The sequence below is a fragment of the Macrobrachium nipponense genome, chromosome 14 (assembly GCF_015104395.2).
Source record: "Macrobrachium nipponense isolate FS-2020 chromosome 14, ASM1510439v2, whole genome shotgun sequence".
NCBI classification, from domain to species: domain Eukaryota; kingdom Metazoa; phylum Arthropoda; class Malacostraca; order Decapoda; family Palaemonidae; genus Macrobrachium; species Macrobrachium nipponense.
In genome coordinates this window covers 66313574-66333749 of record NC_087207.1, presented here as the reverse complement: position 1 = coordinate 66333749, position 20176 = coordinate 66313574, and the positions used below count along the sequence as shown (strand labels likewise).

At 40.3% G+C, this 20176-nt stretch overlaps 1 protein-coding gene across 1 annotated transcript in view; it reads left to right on the top strand.

Annotated features, from left to right (window-relative positions):
- Nucleotides 1–20176, top strand: part of LOC135226256 (uncharacterized) — a 476135-nt gene that overhangs the window by 386927 nt on the left and 69032 nt on the right. The window contains exon 4 of the mRNA XM_064265695.1: nucleotides 7382–7633. Coding sequence (XP_064121765.1) covers nucleotides 7382–7633 — 252 coding nt within the window. The remainder of the gene's footprint in view (nucleotides 1–7381; nucleotides 7634–20176) is intronic.

Below are 20176 nucleotides of genomic sequence, written 5' to 3'. Positions count from 1 at the left end.
TGGGTTGAGTCGAGCGTGATGGCGCTTGTCTGCCTGTTTCTGTGTCTCTTGTGTGTCTCCGTCTGCTTGCTGGCTTCTGCTGCTACCAACTGCAAAGCCCAAATCAAAAGGGGGGTGGCAAAAATGTATCGAGAGCGATCGTAGGATGAACACGATCTCTCTCTCTCTCTCTCTCTCTCTCTCTCTCTCTTCGGATGATGAGCGGAGTTACTTTTTTTTGTGAGTGTGTCTGGCTCTTGAAATATTTCGAGCATTTTAGTCGGGATAGAATTCTGTTTCTGTTCCTAAAACATTTCGTCGATACACGTGCGCCTGTGTATCCTGCTTTAATTCTCTTGCCGTCAACGGTCTGCTGAAGTGCGTAAGAAAAATTACCCCCCCCCCCCCCCCCAACCCCCTCCCCCACCCCCGCGCTCTTTGTTTCATTTATTTATTTATTAATTTATTTTTAATTTTTTTTTTTTTTTTTTTTTTTTTTTTTTTTTAGTTTTTGAAGAGCATGTAGTCCTGCAGTTTAATCTTTTGCTAGACCGTACGGCCAAAAAAAAAAAAAAAAAAAAAAAAATACGGACACGAAATTTTTGTGGATTTTATAGCTACTATATCTCGATTTTACGCGCGCGTGTGTGTGTGCGTGTGTGTGTGTGTGCGTGTGTGTACGTGTGTGTCAGTCATTCATTCGCCCGTTTTCCCAGCTGGTACTCCAATCTCTCTTCCCCTTCTCTCCCCCAAGGAGCTCCCTCCCCTCCCCCACCCCCATCCCCATTCATCCTCGTCTGACATATGAAGCAGAAATCGACCATTTTTTATTATCATGTTGGTTCGTTGACTCCATTCGTCTCAAGGGGATGATATCTTTGTGTATTCTTACATGTTAGATGGAACACTGTCAGGGAATTGAAGACTTGTCCTCCTCCTCCTCCTCCTCCTCCTCCTCCGGGGGTGTTGGGGGAGCTTTGGGTGGGTTAGAGGGTTGGGGGGGGGTTGAAAGCCCAAGAAAAACGAGGTAAAAATGGAAGTATTTTAAGCGAGGTCGAGAAATTGAATAATTTATAGCGTAGTGCACCTGGCGAAATTTATTTTTATTTATATATTTCAAAACAAAACGAGCGCCTCAGTGGCGTGATCGGTATGGTGTTGGCCTGCCACCTCGGTGGCCGCTCGTTCGATTCTCGGGCATTCCAATGAGGGTTCAGAGATGTGTATTTCTGGTGATAGAAGTTCACTCTCGGAAGTCACGTAAAGCCGTTGGTCCCGGTGCTGAATAACCACTGGTTTCATGCAACGTAAAAAAAACACCATACAAACAAACAATACCAGGTGTCATTAATCTATACTCTTTATGCGTAAAATTGTGAACCTGTCCCCCTGGTGAATGTGAATATGACTCTTTGTTCTCATTGCGCTTATGATCATAATATCAACAAAGATGAACGCTGTCACTTCTTGTATGTCGTGGGATTGACTTCATGCAAAAGAGCTGCCAGCAACCGCAACCACTTTACCGAAGTGACTTGCTAGTACTTGTGCGACGCAGAACTGCAAAAAGTTGCACGTGCAGAAGAAAAGCGTCAGATGGGATCTGAGATAAGGTATATTCTCATGAGACGAGAATTTAGTATACTACACAAACATGATCCCACACTGGTACACACATACATATACACTTACATGTTTATATATGTGAAACCAGAAACCATTAGCCTTTTATATTTCAGAAATAAAAGTAGAGTGATTTGCTGACAGCTGTCAACCTTAGTTGATTAATCATTATTTCATTCTCTGCACAGGTTAGCATTGGATTTTCTCAGAAAATAGCCCTATTTGGATTGAACTAGGTAGGCTGGGGGATGTAACAAAGCTTTGTTTAAGGTAGGCTGGGGAATGTAACAAAGTTTAGTTTAACAGGAAAGATTCTACGTTTTTTACTCTGGCTCCTTTTATTTTTTATCATTATATTACTCCTTTTCCCTTTTTTATTTATCTTTCGTTGTACACAAGAGTGTTGCGAATTTTATGAAATTTGCCCTGTTTTATAATAATGGAAGGAAGCTAATATAAAAAAGTAGCAGTGAATACAAATAATCATCTGGATACTCTCTTGATCCATTGGCTTATTCGACCATCATTGTGACTGCTTGCAAAAGTCAAAGTACGTATCAGTAACGGAAAATGTTCACGAAAAATTCAAGGAAACAGTTGCAAAATAAGATGACATGGTAGCTAATTATTTCAAAACCAGGTTGCCAAAGACGATAACATGGAAACTAACTTGCAAGAAAAAGTTGCGAAAGATAGAATCATACTATAATGGGCGTAATGTCTGTCTGTCTGTCTGTCATTCAATCACGGGGGTGGGGGTGAGAAGGGATTCCCTGAAACGGAGCTGTTTCTGGTCGTGAAACGAGGCTGGTTATTCCCGTAGACTTAGTTACTTTACGATTTTTCATACATAATTAGTTACTTTACGATTTTTCATGCATAATTTGTGTACAACTTCCCTGGAGAAAGTCGCGAATATTTCAGCTCGGACACAATAGAAGATGAAAATTATCATCAATATCCGCAAGATTTTTTGAATAACTTAAATCCATCGGGACTGCCCGTGCACAAAATAACGTTGAAGAAGTACTGCCCGGTGATGTTGCTTCGGAATTTTGATCCTGCCAATGGACATAATAAAAAGGAAACTGACAAGTTCCTACTTTCTACTCTTTTTGGGAAGACACAGGATCATAAGAGCATTTATCAGTAGCCATAAGGCACTGACATACAAGTTGCGTCTTTGCAGTAACATAATGAAAAGAAAAAAGTAATTGACAAAGAAACGAACCAATCAAGATCCCTGTTCTGTTAAATGAAAGTCACCGACGAGAGAGAGAGAGAGAGAGAGAACCATTTAACAACATTAATGCACTACAATTTTATAATTTTATCTTGCTATCGAAAAATGAGAGAGAGAAAGAGAGGAGATAATTTGTGATTTGAGAGCTAAGTGATCCGATAATCCCATCACTGTCTTCGTTACTTGACTTACATTGAGAGAGAGAGAGAGAGAGAGAGAGAGAGAGAGAGAGAGCATCATTAAAAGAGGGTAAACAATAATGAATACGAACTTCTTTACGTTCATTGATCGTCCCTTAACTTACTTTGAGAGAGAGAGAGAGAGAGAGAGAGAGAGAGAGAGAGAGAGAGAATATCATTAAAAGAGGGGAAACAACAATGAATAAGAATTTCTCTGCGTTCAGTGATCGTCCCTTGAATTACATTACGAGAGAGAGAGAGAGAGGCTATTCGTGTAATCGCCCTTATTTTAATATTGCTGAACAAATAGTACATATAAATTTTTCACTTCTGCACCCGTATTATATCACTCATCGTAGATGGGTAAGTTTGCTAGTAGAAACTAATTACAGCAAGGAGAAGTTGCAAAAGACAATAACATGGAAACTAATTGTTGCAAGAAAAAATTCCAAAAGATGAAATGGAAACTAGTAATTATTGCAAGAAAAAGTTGCAATAGACGATAATATGAAAACTAATTATTGTAATAAAAAGTTGTGAAAGATAAAATGGAAACTAATTATTGCAAGGAGAAGTTGCAAAAGACGATACCATGGAAACTAATTATTACAAGGAAAAGTTGCAATAGACGATAACAAGAAAACTAATTATTGTAAGAAAAGTTGCGAAAGATAAAGTGGAAACTAATTATTGGAAGGAGAACTTGCAAAAGACGATAATATGGGAACTAATTATTGTAAGAAAAAGTTGCGGAAGATACATTGGAAACTAATAATTACAAGGAAAAGTTGCGATAGACGATACCATGGAAACTAATTATTGTAAGAAAAGTTGCGAAAGATAAAGTGGAAACTAATTATTGCAAGAAAGTTGCAAAAGCCGATAACATGGAAACTAATTATTGCAAGAAAAAGTTGCAAAAGACGATAATGTGAGAATAATTATTGCAAGAAAAAGTTGCGAAAAAGAAATGTAAACTAAATTATTGCAGCAGCAGCAGGAGGCCTCCCTTCATCTCGGAAATGAAACACGACCTCTCGGGTCTTCTTGTGACCCAATGATGCAAGTTTCAGTTGTAGTAAAAAAAAAAAAAAAGAAATTAACAAGCAGTCTTCAGAAATTTCAAATAAATAAATGAAGAGGAGACAACGCTGAAAATAACAGCAACGAGAGACCATCACCCCCTAATAAGTAATGTGTCCCAAATTAAACCCCCCATGGTTCCTCCGCTTCTCCCCCCCCCCTGCCTCCGGCGGGGTCATTCCCTCACACTCCCTCTTTTAAAAGAAGGAAACCCCGCAGCGAGTCCTAGATGAGAGGAAGGAGGTATGAATGGGGTCCCTACGGCAGCTGGTTACGGCAAGGGCCAAGGTTCTCCAATAACTCGATTTCTGGCGGCGCCCTTCCTTCCCCCCCCCCCCCCCCCCCCCCACTTTTTTTTTTTCTGGCTCCTCTTTCCTATTCACGGCACGGGAGATAGAAGCAGAAGAAAGAGCTTCTTCATAGTGTGTGCTGGAATGTTTATTTTTTGCTGTTTTGTACCCTGTGGTTTTGCGTGTGTGTGTGTATATATATATTTATATTATATTTATATATATATATCTATATATATATATATATATATATATATATATATATATGTGTGTGTGTGGCGTGTGTGTGTGCGTGTGTCTGTACATATACAATCAGACAAACACGCAGGAATAATGTATCTATTTAATGGCCTCATTTATATATATATATATATATATATATATATATATATTATATATATATATATATATATATATAATGTGGCCATAAATAGACACATCATTCCCGTTTGTTTTGTCTGATTGTGTACTTTTGCTTTTACATATAATAGGCATTCTTAGAGAATTAAGGCTGTTTATAATCCATTCAATAGAGAACGAGAAATGGAAACAGCCTATTCGTAGAACATGTAATGAGGGAAATATCAGTATTGTTTGTGTTGCAATTAGAGATTAATGAAGTCTTTAGACTCTGGTTTGTATTTAGACTATATTTGCGTTACTGGAATGCTATCCAGGAAAACCCTTATTTATCTCAATAGATGATGCCAAGTGTAAGTAAATCGTATTTGTATTATATACAAACTCTCGGGAAAAACGTGTATTGTGATTGTTGTGATAGGAATGAAAACTTGAGTTTTAGCGCTTCAGTGGCGTGATCGGTATGGTCTTGGCCTGCCACCTCGGTGGCCGCGAGTTCGATTCTCGGTCATTCCATGAGAGATGTGTATTTCTGGTGATAGAAGTTCACTCTCGACGTGGTTCGGAAGCCACGTAAAGCCGTTGGTCCCGTTGCTGAAGAACCACTGGTTCCGTGCAACTTAAAAACACCATGCCAAAAAAAAAACGTAAACTTATGTTGTCTTTAAAACAACTGAAGTTCAGTCTTAACTTGAACTTTGACGGGACTCCTCACCTATCAGTCATTGAGGTAGAGAATTTGTTAAAATCTGTTTAACGTCAACATAAATTTTCCTGTACACTCGAGTACGCTCTCCATTTTCCATCGGGCTCTTCGTTCGTGTATAGGCCTATAACCATCTAGAGCACAGGCCTCTTCGGAAGGACGGGGTAACTTCAGGACTTTATTAGAAACCTAATTAGCTGTCAGCTTCCGAGAACACTCACACCCGGAGGATATTTTCTGTCTAAGAATGAATTGTCTCGGTTAGCATCATTTCTTTTCGAAAGATTGGATTGAATGCTCCAGGCGATTGAGAGAGAGAGAGAGAGAGAGAGAGAGAGAGAGAGAGAGAGAGACAGGCAGTTGTTGTTTGACTAAATTGTCTCGTGGGAGGCACGGAGATATGTAGATAAATGGAATAACAATTAAATATTAATGATCTGTTATCCAGTGGTCCTCATAAAGGACTGAGAGAGAGAGAGAGAGAGAGAGAGAGAGAGAGAGAGAGAGAGAGAGAGAGAGATATGATTAAAAGGAAGGGACAAAGTCAATCCTAGAATAATGTCCATTGTATAGTACATATATATCTGGGCTGATCAGTGACTTCGTGAACGGATGAGGGAGTAAGAGATATAAAGATTATATAGTTGACGGGAATTTGAAAAAAGAAATAAAACTTGAATATTTTTTTAGCCTCTGATATTAATAATTTGCATCTTTCTCTGACCTGACCTCAGGAATTTATCGTTTTCTGACTTGACCTCGAGGTATTTATTTTTCTCTGACTTGACCTCTAGAATTTATCTCTCTCAGACTTGACCTGTAGAATTAATTTTCTTTTTTTCCTAGGTTCTGGACCACGTGAATTAGCCAAATTCGTCGCCTCTAAAATGATCTTTTTCTCTTCGTCACTAAACTGATCGCCAGTTTCCGAATCTCCGTAATTAATATTCTTCTAATTCTTCTTTAACAGATCTTGGGGCACTGGACTCGAGGTGTAATCCATCTTTTTTTTTTTCTTTGTTAACTTCCCTATCTTAGAAGATCGCCAAGTACTGGTCTTCTGTAATGAACTATACTCTGTTTTTTTCCATCTGTCCACCCGCCTGTGGTGTTTGTGTATGGTAACACTGCATCCCAGGCTTTAGATAGTTACGCTATGCGTAAGTTTTAGGTAAATGAAAGGATATCTGGGTCTACATTTACAACTGAAAAGTTTTAATAATTTACTGTATGCGAATTACACCGTTAATATTCGAAATAGGATATTGTTATTATTGTTGAATGTAAGCTGAATGTAACTATCTAAAGCCCGGGACGCAGTGTTACCATACGCAAACACCACAGACGGGTGGACAGATGGAAAAAAACCGAGTATAGATCACCAGTTTATCTCCTCTGCATTGACAGGTCAGCGTTTGGGGACCTGTGGCATAAATAACTTCTGATCATCATTATCAAGTTACCAGGTACCACACTTCTTATATATTGTGGACATCAGGAGTCAGTCTCCTCTTATTCTTTGAAGGTCGCCAGGCAGCGGACATCAGGAGTCCACACGTTCGAACTTTGCCCGACGAACTTTGTTTGATATGACGTCAGAAACGGGAAAAGTCAAAACCTTATCAGCTGTTTCTCCACTTCTGACGTCACATCGTACAGAGTTCGTCGAGCAAAGCTCGACCGTGTGGACGGGCATTTATTCTTTGAAGGTCACCAGGTACCGGACATCAGGAGTTGGTCTCTTATTCTTTGAAGGTCACCAGGTACTGGACTTAAGGCGGTCAGTTTCCCATTCTCCTCCCATAGTAGATCACCAGGTCCAGGACTTCTGGAGTTCATCCTCTAACCATCGTTAACTGTTCACCAGGTACAGAACCTCCGGTATTAATAGTCTCCGTCTCCTTCTCTTCCTCCGCAGGTCGCCAGGTACTGGACGTCGCCCATGTCGGTGGCGGTGTTCACCCCTGACGTCGAGTACGCCATCGCCCGAGCCTACCTCACCTACCTGGTCACCTGCTTCCCGTTCCTGGGTGAAAAGGTGACGTTCCATTTCACCTACCCTCGGGACCACTTGCCGAAGGACATGCCCCTGGTCATCGACCACCTGGAGGGCAAGTGTGACCAGCCACTCGCCGTCCTGAAGGAGCTCCTGAAGCAGAGGAATTCTAAGGTAGGTGAATGCCCCGCCCAGTTGGAGAAAATGAAAGTAACAAATTACCCAAAGTACAGAGAATTTCACACACATATTTATGCATTAAGCTACAAGTGTCCTTTGATATCCAATTCGCTCTACCTCGGAATGAATATATTTTCATATATGTGAACCGAAATGGAATTTTTTAGTTGATCATAATTTCGTCCTCTCGTGGATTCGAACCAGCGCCCAGTGGACAGAGGAGAAGCCATGACTTCTGTGACGTTATCGACTTACTTGTTGGCCGAATCGATAATGTCACTGAAGTCCTTATTCTCCTCTGTCCGCGGGTGCTGGTTCGAACCCACGAGAAGACGCAATTTATTAACTAAAAAATTCCCCTTCGGTTAACATATATGAAAATATATTAATTCTGAATAGAGCGAATTGGATATTAAAGGACATTTGTAGCTTAGTGCATGTATATGAATCACGGTGATGTGATAAAAATTCATATGATATACGTTTCATAATATCATATAGCATATGATATATGGCCAAGTGACAAGCCAGGGCGTTACCAATTGACCTGGCCTGTTATTTGGGAGACCTGGGCTCGTTCCTAGTGAGAGGGTCAGAAACTTGCTTTGCGAAACGTGTGCTTATGTGTTCAGTATTTCCAATATATATATATATATATATATATATATATATATATATATATATATATATATATATATTTTTTTTTTTTTTTTATGTGTGTGTGTGTGTGTGTGTGTGTGTGTGTGTGTGTGTGTGTGTGATCGCGCGCGCAGAGACACAGCAAAGAAAGAGAGACAGAGAGGGAGCCGACGGAGAGCTGAATGCATTGTGGTAGCTGCTGCCTTTCATTTCAGATGAGTCCCTCCCGTGGTGTGTGAAATCCTCTTACGGTTTTAACATAAGTTGAATTTTGGACGGGATGAAAAGATGCGTTGATGATGCTTCTAAAATCCCTTCTCTCTCTCTCTCTCTCTCTCTCTCTCTCTCTCTCTCTCTCCCCGACTCATATCCGCAATGAGCTCACTTTAAAAGGGATCTTCTTTGTAAAGCCTTTAATGGACCTCAGGTTCGAGCCTGGACTGTCCCTCATTATCATAGGGGTCGTAGAAGTGAACTTAGTGTTGTTTTCATTATTATTATTATATTATTATTATTCAGAAGTTGAACCATATTCGTATGGAACAAGCCTGTGGGCCGTTGCATTGAAATTCAAGCTTTCAAAGAATATGGTGTTATTGTGAAAGAAATTATTATTATTATTATTATTATTTTTTTTTTTTTTTTTTTTTTTTTTTTTTTGCTCTATCACAGTCCTCCAATTCGACTGGGTGGTATTTATAGTGTGGGGTTCCGGGATGCATCCAGCCTCCTTAGGAGTCCATCACTTTTCTTACTATGTGTGCCGTTTCTAGGATCACACTCTTCTGCATGAGGCCCGGAGCTACTTCAGCCTCTAGTTTTTCTAGATTCCTTTTCAGGGATCTTGGGATCGTGCCTAGTGCTCCTATGATTATGGGTACGATTTCCACTGGCATATCCCATATCCTTCTTATTTCTATTTTCAGATCTTGATACTTATCCATTTTTTCCCTTTCTTTCTCTTCAACTCTGGTGTCCCATGGTATTGCGACATCAATGAGTGATACTTTCTTCTTGACTTTGTCAATCAACGTCACGTCTGGTCTGTTTGCACGCATCACCCTATCCGTCCTGATACCATAGTCCCAGAGGATCTTTGCGTGATCGTTTTCTATCACTCCCTCAGGTTGGTGCTCGTACCACTTATTACTGCAAGGTAGCTGATGTTTCTTGCACAGGCTCCAGTGGAGGGCTTTTGCTACTGAATCATGCCTCTTTTTGTACTGGTTCTGTGCAAGTGCCGGGCATTCGCTTGCTATGTGGTTTATGGTTTCATTTTTCGTATTGCACTTCCTACATATGGGAGAGATGTTATTTCCATCTATCGTTCTTTGAACATATCTGGTTCTTAGGGCCTGATCTTGTGCCGCTGTTATCATTCCTTCAGTTTCCTTCTTTAGCTCTCCCCTCTGTAGCCATTGCCATGTGTCCTCGCTGGCTAGTTCTTTAGTCTGTCTCATGTATTGTCCGTGCATTGGTTTGTTGTGCCAGTCCTCTGTTCTCTCTGTCATTCTCCTGTCTCTGTATATTTCTGGGTCTTCGTCTACTTTTACTAGTCCTTCTTCCCATGCACTCTTTAGCCACTCGTCTTCACTGGTTTTCAGATATTGCCCCAGTGCTCTGTTTTCGATGTTGACACAGTCCTCTATACTTAGTAGTCCTCTCCCTCCTTCCTTTCGTGTTATGTATAGTCTGTCCGTATTTGCTCTTGGGTGTAGTGCTTTGTGTATTGTCATATGTTTCCTGGTTTTCTGATCTATGCTGCGGAGTTCTGCCTTCGTCCATTCCACTATTCCTGCGCTGTATCTGATTACTGGCACTGCCCATGTGTTTATGGCTTTTATCATATTTCCGGCGTTGAGTTTTGACTTGAGTATCGCCTTGAGTCTCTGCATATATTCTTTCCTGATCGTGTCCTTCATCTCTTGGTGTTTTATATCCCCTCCTTCCATTATTCCCAGGTATTTGTATACTGTCTCATCTATGTGTTTGATGTTGCTCCCATCTGGTAGCTTTATCCCTTCAGTTCTCGTTACTTTGCCTTTTTGTATGTTGACTAAGGCGCATTTTTCTATTCCAAACTCCATCCTGATGTCCCCAGATACAATCCTTACAGTCTGGATTAGGGTATCTATTTCCTTGATGCTCTTACCATACAGCTTGATGTCGTCCATGAACATCAGATGGTTGATTCTGTTGCCTCTTTTCTTGAGTTGGTACCCGGCATCCATCTTCTGTAGTACTTTTGTCATGGGTATCATGGCTACTACGAAGAGTAGTGGGGACAGTGAGTCGCCCTGGAAGATCCCTCTCCTGATATTAACCTCTGCTAATCTTATTCCAGAGCTTGTAAGTATTGTATTCCTTACCAGTTGCGCATTGTATTTTTGAGGAAGCTGATGGTGTTTTCCTCTGCCCCAAATATTTTCAGGCATTCTATTAGCCATGTGTGTGGTATCATGTCGAAGGCTTTCTTATAGTCTATCCATGCCATGCTTAGGTTGGTTTTCCTTCTCCTACTGTTCTTCATTACCATTTTGTCTATCAGAAGCTGGTCTTTTGTGCCCCTACACTTCCTTCTGCAGCCTTTCTGTTGGTGGGGGATGGTGTTTGTCTCCTCTAGGTAATTGTATAGCCTTTCACTGATGATACCTGTTAGTAACTTCCACATTATTGGTAGGCAGGTGATAGGCCTGTAGTTACTGGCTATATTTCCCTTACTCTTGTCTTTTTGTACTAAGGATGTTCTTCCTGTGGTCATCCATTTGGGTGCATGGTGATTTGAGATACAATGCTGGAGTTGTTCTGCTATTCGTGGGTGTAGGGCCTTGAAGTTTTTGAGCCAGTATCCATGGACTTCATCGGGACCTGGGGCTTTCCAGTTTGGCATTTTCTTTAGTTGGTGTCTGACTGTGTCTGTCGTGATCTCTGTGAATCTTTGTTTTTATTCTCCCTGTTTCTTCTTCCTTGACTTCCTGGAGCCATGTTGCATGTTTGTTGTGTGATACCGGATTGCTCCATATGTTTTCCCAGAGTCTCTTACTTGGTTCGGCTTCAGGAATTTCTGAGTGGTTGTCTTCCCCTCTTAGTTGGCTGTATAGTCTTTTCTGGTTGGTTCCGAATAGTTTGTTCTGTTGGTATCCCTTATTCCTGTTCATGTACCGTTGGATCTTATGTGCTTTGGCCTTAAGCCTCTGTTTTACATCTTCTATTGTGTTGTTTAGTCCCTCTCTTGTACTTTGTATTTCTCGTTGAGTTCCTCCCTTGTTTTCTTGCTTCTTAGCTTTTTTCTGCCATCTCTTTCAGTTTACTCAAGTCAGATCTCATCACCATGATTTGCTTTTCCAGCGCCTTTTCCAAGGAGGTTGTTCTGTTTTGGTTTCTGTTGGGTTGGTTTGCTGGCTGGTGGTGTTGGTGTTCGAGTCCCCATCAGTTCTGCTACTAATCTTGCTCCTGCATATACCAAGTTATTTGTTTCTGTGATACTGGTGGTGTGTATTATGCCCATTATTTCATTGACCTCACTTGTTTTCTCCCTTAATTTCTTGGTGTTGTAGGCTTTCATGGAGGGGATCTTTGTTCTCTCTGTATCTGGCTCCATCCATTGTCTAATCTTTTCTACCCATTCCGTCCTCTCTGTTACTTCGTCGGTGTTTCTTCGTGTGTCGTTGTTTGATACCTCATCCTCCCTGTCGTCTTCTGTGGCATCGTCTCTCAGTTCGTCTTCGTGTAATTCGTTGTCGTGTGACATTTCCCTTTCCAGTTCTTCTCTTTCTGTTGGGGAGAGCCAGTTCTTTTTCTTTATGTTCCTTACTTGGTCTGCCAGCCTCTGCTCTGTTTGGGGGGTGTTATTCCTCTCATTCCAGATATTGACCAATCTTCTTCTATATCCTCTCTCCGTCGGGTTGCTTCTGATGTAGCATCTCCATATTTCCTTATTTTCTTCTCTTGTCCATTTCTTCCTTTTTGCTTCTGTAGCTCCAATCTCGGGCTGTTGATTATTGTCGTTGTGGTGATCAGTTGCTGGATGACGACCTCCAAGTACCTGACCGTCTTCCCCTTCAATTGGGTTGAATACCTGGTTGCCGGACGAAGCTCCTCTGTTGCCAGAGGTTCCATTTACGTCGTTGTCGTTTATTCCTTCATTTCTTTCCATCATTGCTGAGTTTTGCTATTTAACCCATAGCTGGACCCTACCCCATCAGGGATAGGTACTCATTTACAGCTGAGTAGACTGAGGAAATTATGGTAAAGATCCTTTCCCAAGGAATCAACGCCGAGGAGAGCGGTCACCCATCCAACGACTGACCAGCCCCAATGTTGCTTAACTTGACTTAAGTCCATTGAGGACCTAACCCACTCCTCCTCCTTATTATTATTATTATTATTATTATTATTATTATTATTATTATTATTATTATTATTATTATTATTATTATAAGATAAACCTTTGTTCATATGGAGCAGGCCTTAGGTGGCCATTGACTTGAAATTAAAGCTTCCAAATAATACGATTTTATTTCGAAAGAAATTATTATTATTATTAATACGAAATTTATATATATCAAAATCTGGTGTACAATCTCCGTAGATTAATACAACTCTAAATGAATATTTTATGCCAACGTTTCTTCTGGATTCGACCAGATATTTCCTAGGCTGTGGCTTTCAGTAGACTGATGGTATTTTCGGTGCTACACTAATTTATAGTCGGGAGAAAGTGTAGATGGTTAACTGTGTGGTGAATGCTTAACTATATTTAAGGGGACATCCTTTTCCCTTATATTTCATTATCAGAAGCGCCCCCCGGGTATCATATGAGCTGTTATCACAGCCAGTCGAATGTATTGGTGTACAATTTCCAGCTTTATATCCATGTTAAATTTGTTCGCTCCTTAATTTATATATTTCTATCAAACTAGCGTGACAACAGCGAAGGTCTTGAAATGTCCACAGAGGCATGAGCTTCATGACCTTTTACATCAACAAGAAAGTTTTAACTTTTGTGGGTGACCACCAGTGCATGACCAGTAGCCATGGAACCCGGATAGCAGCCAACAGAGTGAATGATAAAAAAAACGTTGTATATCGCATGGAATATAAAAAGTGATGATTCCGTAAATGGAGGGAAAAGGTGAGTAAAGAATTAATTCGCCTCTCCATTAGTTCTGTGAGAGCATACCCATTCGCTAAAGGCATCGAGCTTTTATTGTAATTATTACTTGAGTGTTGTGGATGAATGCAGAACGAAAGTAACTGAACACAATTGAACGATGTTGAACGAAAGTGAACGATGTCAAGAGGAGGTAAAGCAGCCAGCTCTTTTAATGTGTAGTTTGCCATACATTCTGTTTTTCTTTCCACATTTTTCGCACCGTGATAATTGTTTTCAGCGTACCCTAATGAAATTAATCCCAGGTAAATTATTGTTTTCCAGAGATGTGCATTTTTTTTTTATTCTTTTAAGAGTGTGCCAGTAATGAAAATGCCGAGCTTTAAAATGAACTTAATCTTGAAGAGAAAGAAAGCAAGTTTAAGCGCCACTCTAAACATTAGGCTTTCATCTCGTTTACATTGCTGGGTACCATTTTGTTTTTTCTGCCTTTCGTTAATTACTTGGTCCGTTTCGTAATTCGTTTCGTAAATCGTTTTTGATGTTAAAAGATTTTTTAAAGAGACTAAGAGGCAAAATTCTATCTTTAAACGTTTGCACTTCGACATTCTCATTGTAAACAGCTGCTACCCTTTTCGTCCCTTTTACTGTGCCTCCGTTCATATTCTCTTTCTTCCATCTTACATTCCTCCGCCCTCTCCTAAGAATATTGCCAGTTTCCCTTGCAGCACCGAATGACCTCATAGGTCCTACAGTAGATTCTCATCAACCGTGCATCTGATGTCTAGGTCCGTCCCTTACGACGCTCCTGATTGGCTGTTGATAAGCCGATCACAGGGCTGGAAAGTTCTCAGTCTCTTTCGAGAGTTCACATAAGCAGGATGTATGCTCCACTACTCATGAGGGATACTTCTGAAAGACGTATCCCTCAGGGGAGGTGGAACATAGATCCTAAATATGTGAATTCTCTCGAGAGACTGAAAGTTTCCAGCCCTGTGATTGGCTTATCAGCAGCCAATCAGGAGCGTCGTAAGGGACGGGCCTAGACATCAGATGCACGGTTGATGAGAATCTACTATAGTGCTTGGCCGTTGGCCTAAATTTAATATTCCAATACCAACAACAAAAAATAATGAGGTATAATGCCGTTTATTATGAATAAATATCTCGCCATTATTGATTGCTTCTGAAGGGTAATGATATGTCATGATACATAAGTTTTCTCCGTCAGATATAGATTCCCTTCAAAATACGTTATTCCGTACATCCAGTATGGAATAATTGATCTGCATTGAGACATGAGAAGAATCGATATTTATGCGTAGTTAGATAGAGGATTGGGGAAGTCATGAGCAGTCATTTTATATCTTTGAAATTACCAATATATGCTGTATTATATTTAGGCTTTTTTGATTGAATATTTTCACTTTCATATTTATCATATTAGTTCCCGGACGTTTTCCACATTTCCATACTTTAATGGCTGTTTGATCTCTCGATGTCCCTTTCGCTCTGTCAGCACTTCTTCTGTCCGCCCTCAGATCATAAAATCTACTGAGGCTAGAGGGCTGCAAATTGGTATATTGATCATCCACCCTCCAATTGACAAACATACCTAATTGCAGCCTCCAGACTCCGTAGTTATTAATTTAGTTAAGGTTAAAATTAGCCATAATCGTGCTCCTAGCAACGATTTAGGATAGGCCACCATAGGGATGTGGTTCAAGTTTCATGGGCCGCGGTTCATACAGCATTATACCGAGACCACCGAAAGATAGATCTATTTTCGGTGGCCTTGTTTATACGCTTTAGCGGCTTTTCAGAAAACACGATTGCGCCGAAGACACTTCGGCGCATTTCTTACGTGTTTTTGTGTTTAACATTAGACCTAGATGCACTTGACATGGGCTAGGTTAATATATACCGTACGCATATATATCTATGTATGTATGTATATAATGTGTAGACATATATATATTATATATAATATATATATATATATATATATATATATATTATATATATATAGTGTGTGTGTGTGTGTGTGTGTGTGTGTGTGTGTACTTGTATATTTGTGCATATATTATTATGTACGTGCATATATATTATATATATATATATATATATATATATATATATATATATATATATATATATATATATATATATATATATATATATATATATATATACATACATATATACATACATACCGTCATTCACATATAATAGTATGAATTATGGTAGCTCATGCCAAGGTATCTACGTCTACGTAAAACACAACTGCAAAGTGAAAACTGGAATTCTTATTGAACGATCATCCTAAAAACTCTATATGTAGGAAATGTATCACTTTATAGCAAAGCCGCGACCTAAAAATAACAGAAACGCTACGGAAGAGTGCACTGAGAGAAGCACGTCATTCCATTCCATTAATCAGATTATCGATTCCAGCTGCCGCAAAGTCAGGCAGGAGCCAGAGAGTAATATTCCATGCGGTCAGCGGGACCCCATTAGTCGACTTCGTGAAAGGAATTCAATAAATATGTTAACGCCCGTCAGTCTCGCCACTTAAATCTACGTAGTATATAGTACACTGACAGGTAGGATGGTTGAGTGGGTAAGCGCAATGTAGACATTGCTTAAGATTCTTTGCAGCTTGCCTTCGGCACCTACCTGCAAACCTTTTTTTTTTTTCCTTTTACTGTGCCTCCTTTCATATTCTCTTTTTTTTTTTTTTCATCTTACTTCCCACCCTCTCCTAATAATTGATTCGTAAAGCAACTCCTGTAACCCCTTCCAGATCTTTTACTGTTGGTTTCCGTTTCAGCGCTGACTTACCTCATAGGTCTCAGTGTTTGGTCTTTTGCCTAACTTCTACCTATATGGTTATTCCACCCTTTATTACAACATATATCTTGTGTAATCGTGTAATGAAAGTCCTCGGGGGTTGTTTAAGTTCATAATTGTGGAATATACTCCCAGTCAACCCCCTTTACTGTTTTTTTTTTTAAATATACTATTTATTCTAGCTTTATAAAACTAAAGTAGATGCACATCAACCTTTATGTCTAGGCCAGTCCCTTACGACGCTCCTGATTGGCTGTTGATAAACCAATCACAGGGCTGGGAACTCTCAGTCTCTCTCGAGAGTTCACATGGGTAGGATCTATGTTCCACCTCTCCTGAGGGATACTTTTGAAGGGTGTATCCCTCAGGAGAGGTGAAACATAGATCCTACCCATGTAAACTCTTGAGAGAGACTGAGAGTTCCCAGCACTGTGATTGGCTTATCATCAGCCAATCAGGAGCGTCGTAAGGGACTGGCCTAGACATCAAATGCACGCTGGATGTGAATCTACTATAGTACTAGGAGGGACTTGTCATAACTATAAAACGCAACATTTTTTGCTTTCAAATGATATTGAATCTGAAGGCCAGCCCTGTGAGAGCTGATAATCAGCTCAGTGGTCTGGTACGTCGATTTCAATAATAATAATAATAATAATAATAAAACTTGGAAGCAAAATATGTTGCGTTTTACAGTTAATGGAAGTCATTACTAGAATCTTACCCTCAATTACAAACTATAATACTATTATATTCTAAGCGAGCACGACGTGCATTCATTTGTAAAGCTTCTGAATTGATTAGATTCAAAATGTATTCATAGAATTTAATCCTCTTTGTCATCCCAAGCACGAAGAGCTTACGAGACATTCTAACTCTGTTGTATAACGTAATCATAAAATTATCGACCAGAACACGTAGTAGGAAACGCACTGAAAGAATTTGTACTTATAATGAATCGGCAAAGTTATAAATACAATCACTGTAGCTGTTCTAGTGAACACGCCTTACTTATGAATATATACAGAATTCAGATTGATGTCGTTTAGTACACTTGATAAACGCATTCCTAAAATATTGAACCCCCGGTCTCTTATAAAACTACGGGAAGCATTATTTCAGACGTATGTGTAGTGAGTATTTCTGTTTAAGTGGTTTTCATGAGTGAATCTTTTTGAACTGTAGTTTTCGTGAGTGAATCTTTTTGAACTGTAGTTTTCATGAGTGAATCTTTTTGACCTAGTTTTCATGAGTGAATCTTTTTGAACTGTAGTTTTCATGAATGAATCTTTTTGAACTGTAGTTTTCATGAATGAATCTTTTTGAACTGTAGTTTTCATGAATGAATCCTTTTGAACTGTAGTTTTCATGAGTGAATCCTTTTGAACTGTAGTTTTCATGAGTGAATCTTTTTGAACTGTAGTTTTCATGAGTGAATCCTCTTGAACTGTGGTTTTCATGAGTGAATCTTTTTGAACTGTTTTAGCACTTTACTGTCATTACTAAAGCGAGGGAGGGTTTGGAAAAGAAGATTTATCAAAAGAAGTTGATGCTTATAGGATTGGCTGGAGAAGACGCTTCAAGGCAACCGACCCCTTAGCTTATTGATGGCGGTGGGGTTAAGTTCATGACTCTCTCTGACCTTTCATCCCCTGAGACCTCGGTCCTGAGCACTTTCTTCCTAGTCCTTTATTTGCCACAAAATATAGAGACCTCGGTCCTGAGCGCTTTCATCCTAATCCTGGATTTTCCACAAAATGTAGAGACCTCGGTCCTGAGCACTTTCATCCTAATCCTGGATTTTCCAGAAAATGTAGAGACCTCGGTCTTGAGCACTTTCTTCCTAACCCTTTATTTGCCACAAAATGTAGAGACCTCGGTCCTGAGCACTTTCATCCTAATCCTGGATTTTCCAGAAAATGTAGAGACCTCGGTCCTAAGTTTATTCTTCCCAATCCTTCATTTTCTACAAAATCAAGGTAACACTGAGAGTCCAATAAACCAACGGAATAACAGTGTGTGTGTACATCGCTTCCAATCAGCCGACATCGACAGCTCCTAATATGGCCGCAGCAAATCCGATGGGATTATTTGGTATTTGCGCCTCAAAGACTTCATTTGGAAGCAATAATGTTCGCGCCGCAAAAACTCCATCCGGGAACCATTGAACGTTTATTAACGTTCGAAATTATTTATGCGACGTGATGGAGGAGGTCGGGCGGAAAATCCTCTTGCCCTCGAATTTAATGTCATCGTTTCGTGTCGCGCTAGGGAATGGAATGGAATGAATTAGACAGAAGAGAACGCTTTGGCGGTGTTTTCGGATAACGTATTCATCTTGATCATTTTTTCTCAGAGGTTACTTTCCGTTTATCAAAAAATGTTGCAGTTTATTATTTGACGTTTAAAGTGAAGCAAAAGACATTTCAGCAACAAAAGTCTGTAGAAAGGATCAGGGGTAGATTTACGCCCGTAGGGGTGTAGTGCCTAAAGGTTCTTTTGCAGCGCCCCTTTGGTCCCCAGCTGCAACCCCTTTCATTCATTTTACTGTACCTCCATTCATAGCATCTTTCTTAATTACTTCATAGTGCAACTGCGAGGTCTCCCTTCTGTTACACATTCAGACCTACCTACTCACAATGTCCTCTCCAGCGCTGAATGACCTCTAGGTCCCAGTGTCTGGCCTTTGGCCTAAACTCCGTATTCAATTAAATTCAGTGGTAGAATTATTTGTTTATTTGCTTAAATCTGTGACATTCATCTCCTTATCTGCCTTTCTGTGTGTATGTATGTCCGGAGGCTTCTGGGAATTCCGGAAGCTACTAGGGAAGTCCTAAGGCTTCTGGGAATTCGGAAGGCTCCCAGGGAATCCTTAAGGCTTCTGGGCGGAGGCTTCTAGGGAATTCCTAAAGCTTCTGAGAATTCCGGAGGTTTTTAGGGGATTCCTAAGGCTTCTGAAGACTCAGGAGGCTTCTGGGAATTCCGGAGGCTTCTTGGAATTTCTGAGGCTTCTAGGGAATTCCTTAGGCTTTTGGGAATTCCGGAAGCTTCTGGGAATTCCGGAGGCTTCTTGGAATTCTTGAGGCTTCTAGGGAATTCCTTAGGCTTCTGGGAATTGCGGAAGCTTCTGGGAATTCCGGAGGCTTCTCGGAATTCCTGAGGTTTCTGGGAATTCCTGAGGTTTCTGGGAATTACGGAGTCTTCTGGGAGTTCCAGAGGCTTCTGGAAATTCCCGGGGCTTCTGGGAATTCCGGAGTCTTATGGGAGTTCCAGAGGTTTCTGGTAATTCCGGTGGCTTCTGGGAATTCCGGAGTCTTCTGGGAATTCCAGAGACTTCTGGGAATTCCAGAGACTTCTGGGAATTCCAGAGACTTCTGGAAATTCCGGGGTTTCTGGGAATTCCAGGGGCTTCTAGGGAATTCCTAAGGTTTCTTGGAATTCCGAAGGCTTCTAGAATTATTAAGGTTACTTGGAATTCTGGAGTCTTCTGGGAATTCCAGAGGCTTCTACGGAATTCTTAAGGTTTATTGGAATTCCGGAGTCTTCTGGGAATTCCGGAGGTTTCTAGGGAGTTCTTAAGGCTTCTGGGAATTCCGGAGGTTTCTTGGGAATTCCTAAGGCTTCTGGGAATTCCAGGATCCTGGAGTCGTGAAGACGTCTTCAAGAACATGCTGTAATGCAGATAATCCACAGATTAGTTCTACGCCTCGAAATACGTAAGCAAGCAGCATGCAAAGGGCTATATATATACATTCCTAAATTACTAAAACATTATTCCCAAGATTGAGTGGGTAACAGAGGAAGAGGTGGGAACAGTTATCAACATACATTGAGTCGAGATTCCGAAGACGGGAGGAAAGGATTCGCGGATGATTACTTTTCTCGTAATTACTATTATTATCAATCAGAATATGAACCCTATTCATAAGGAACAA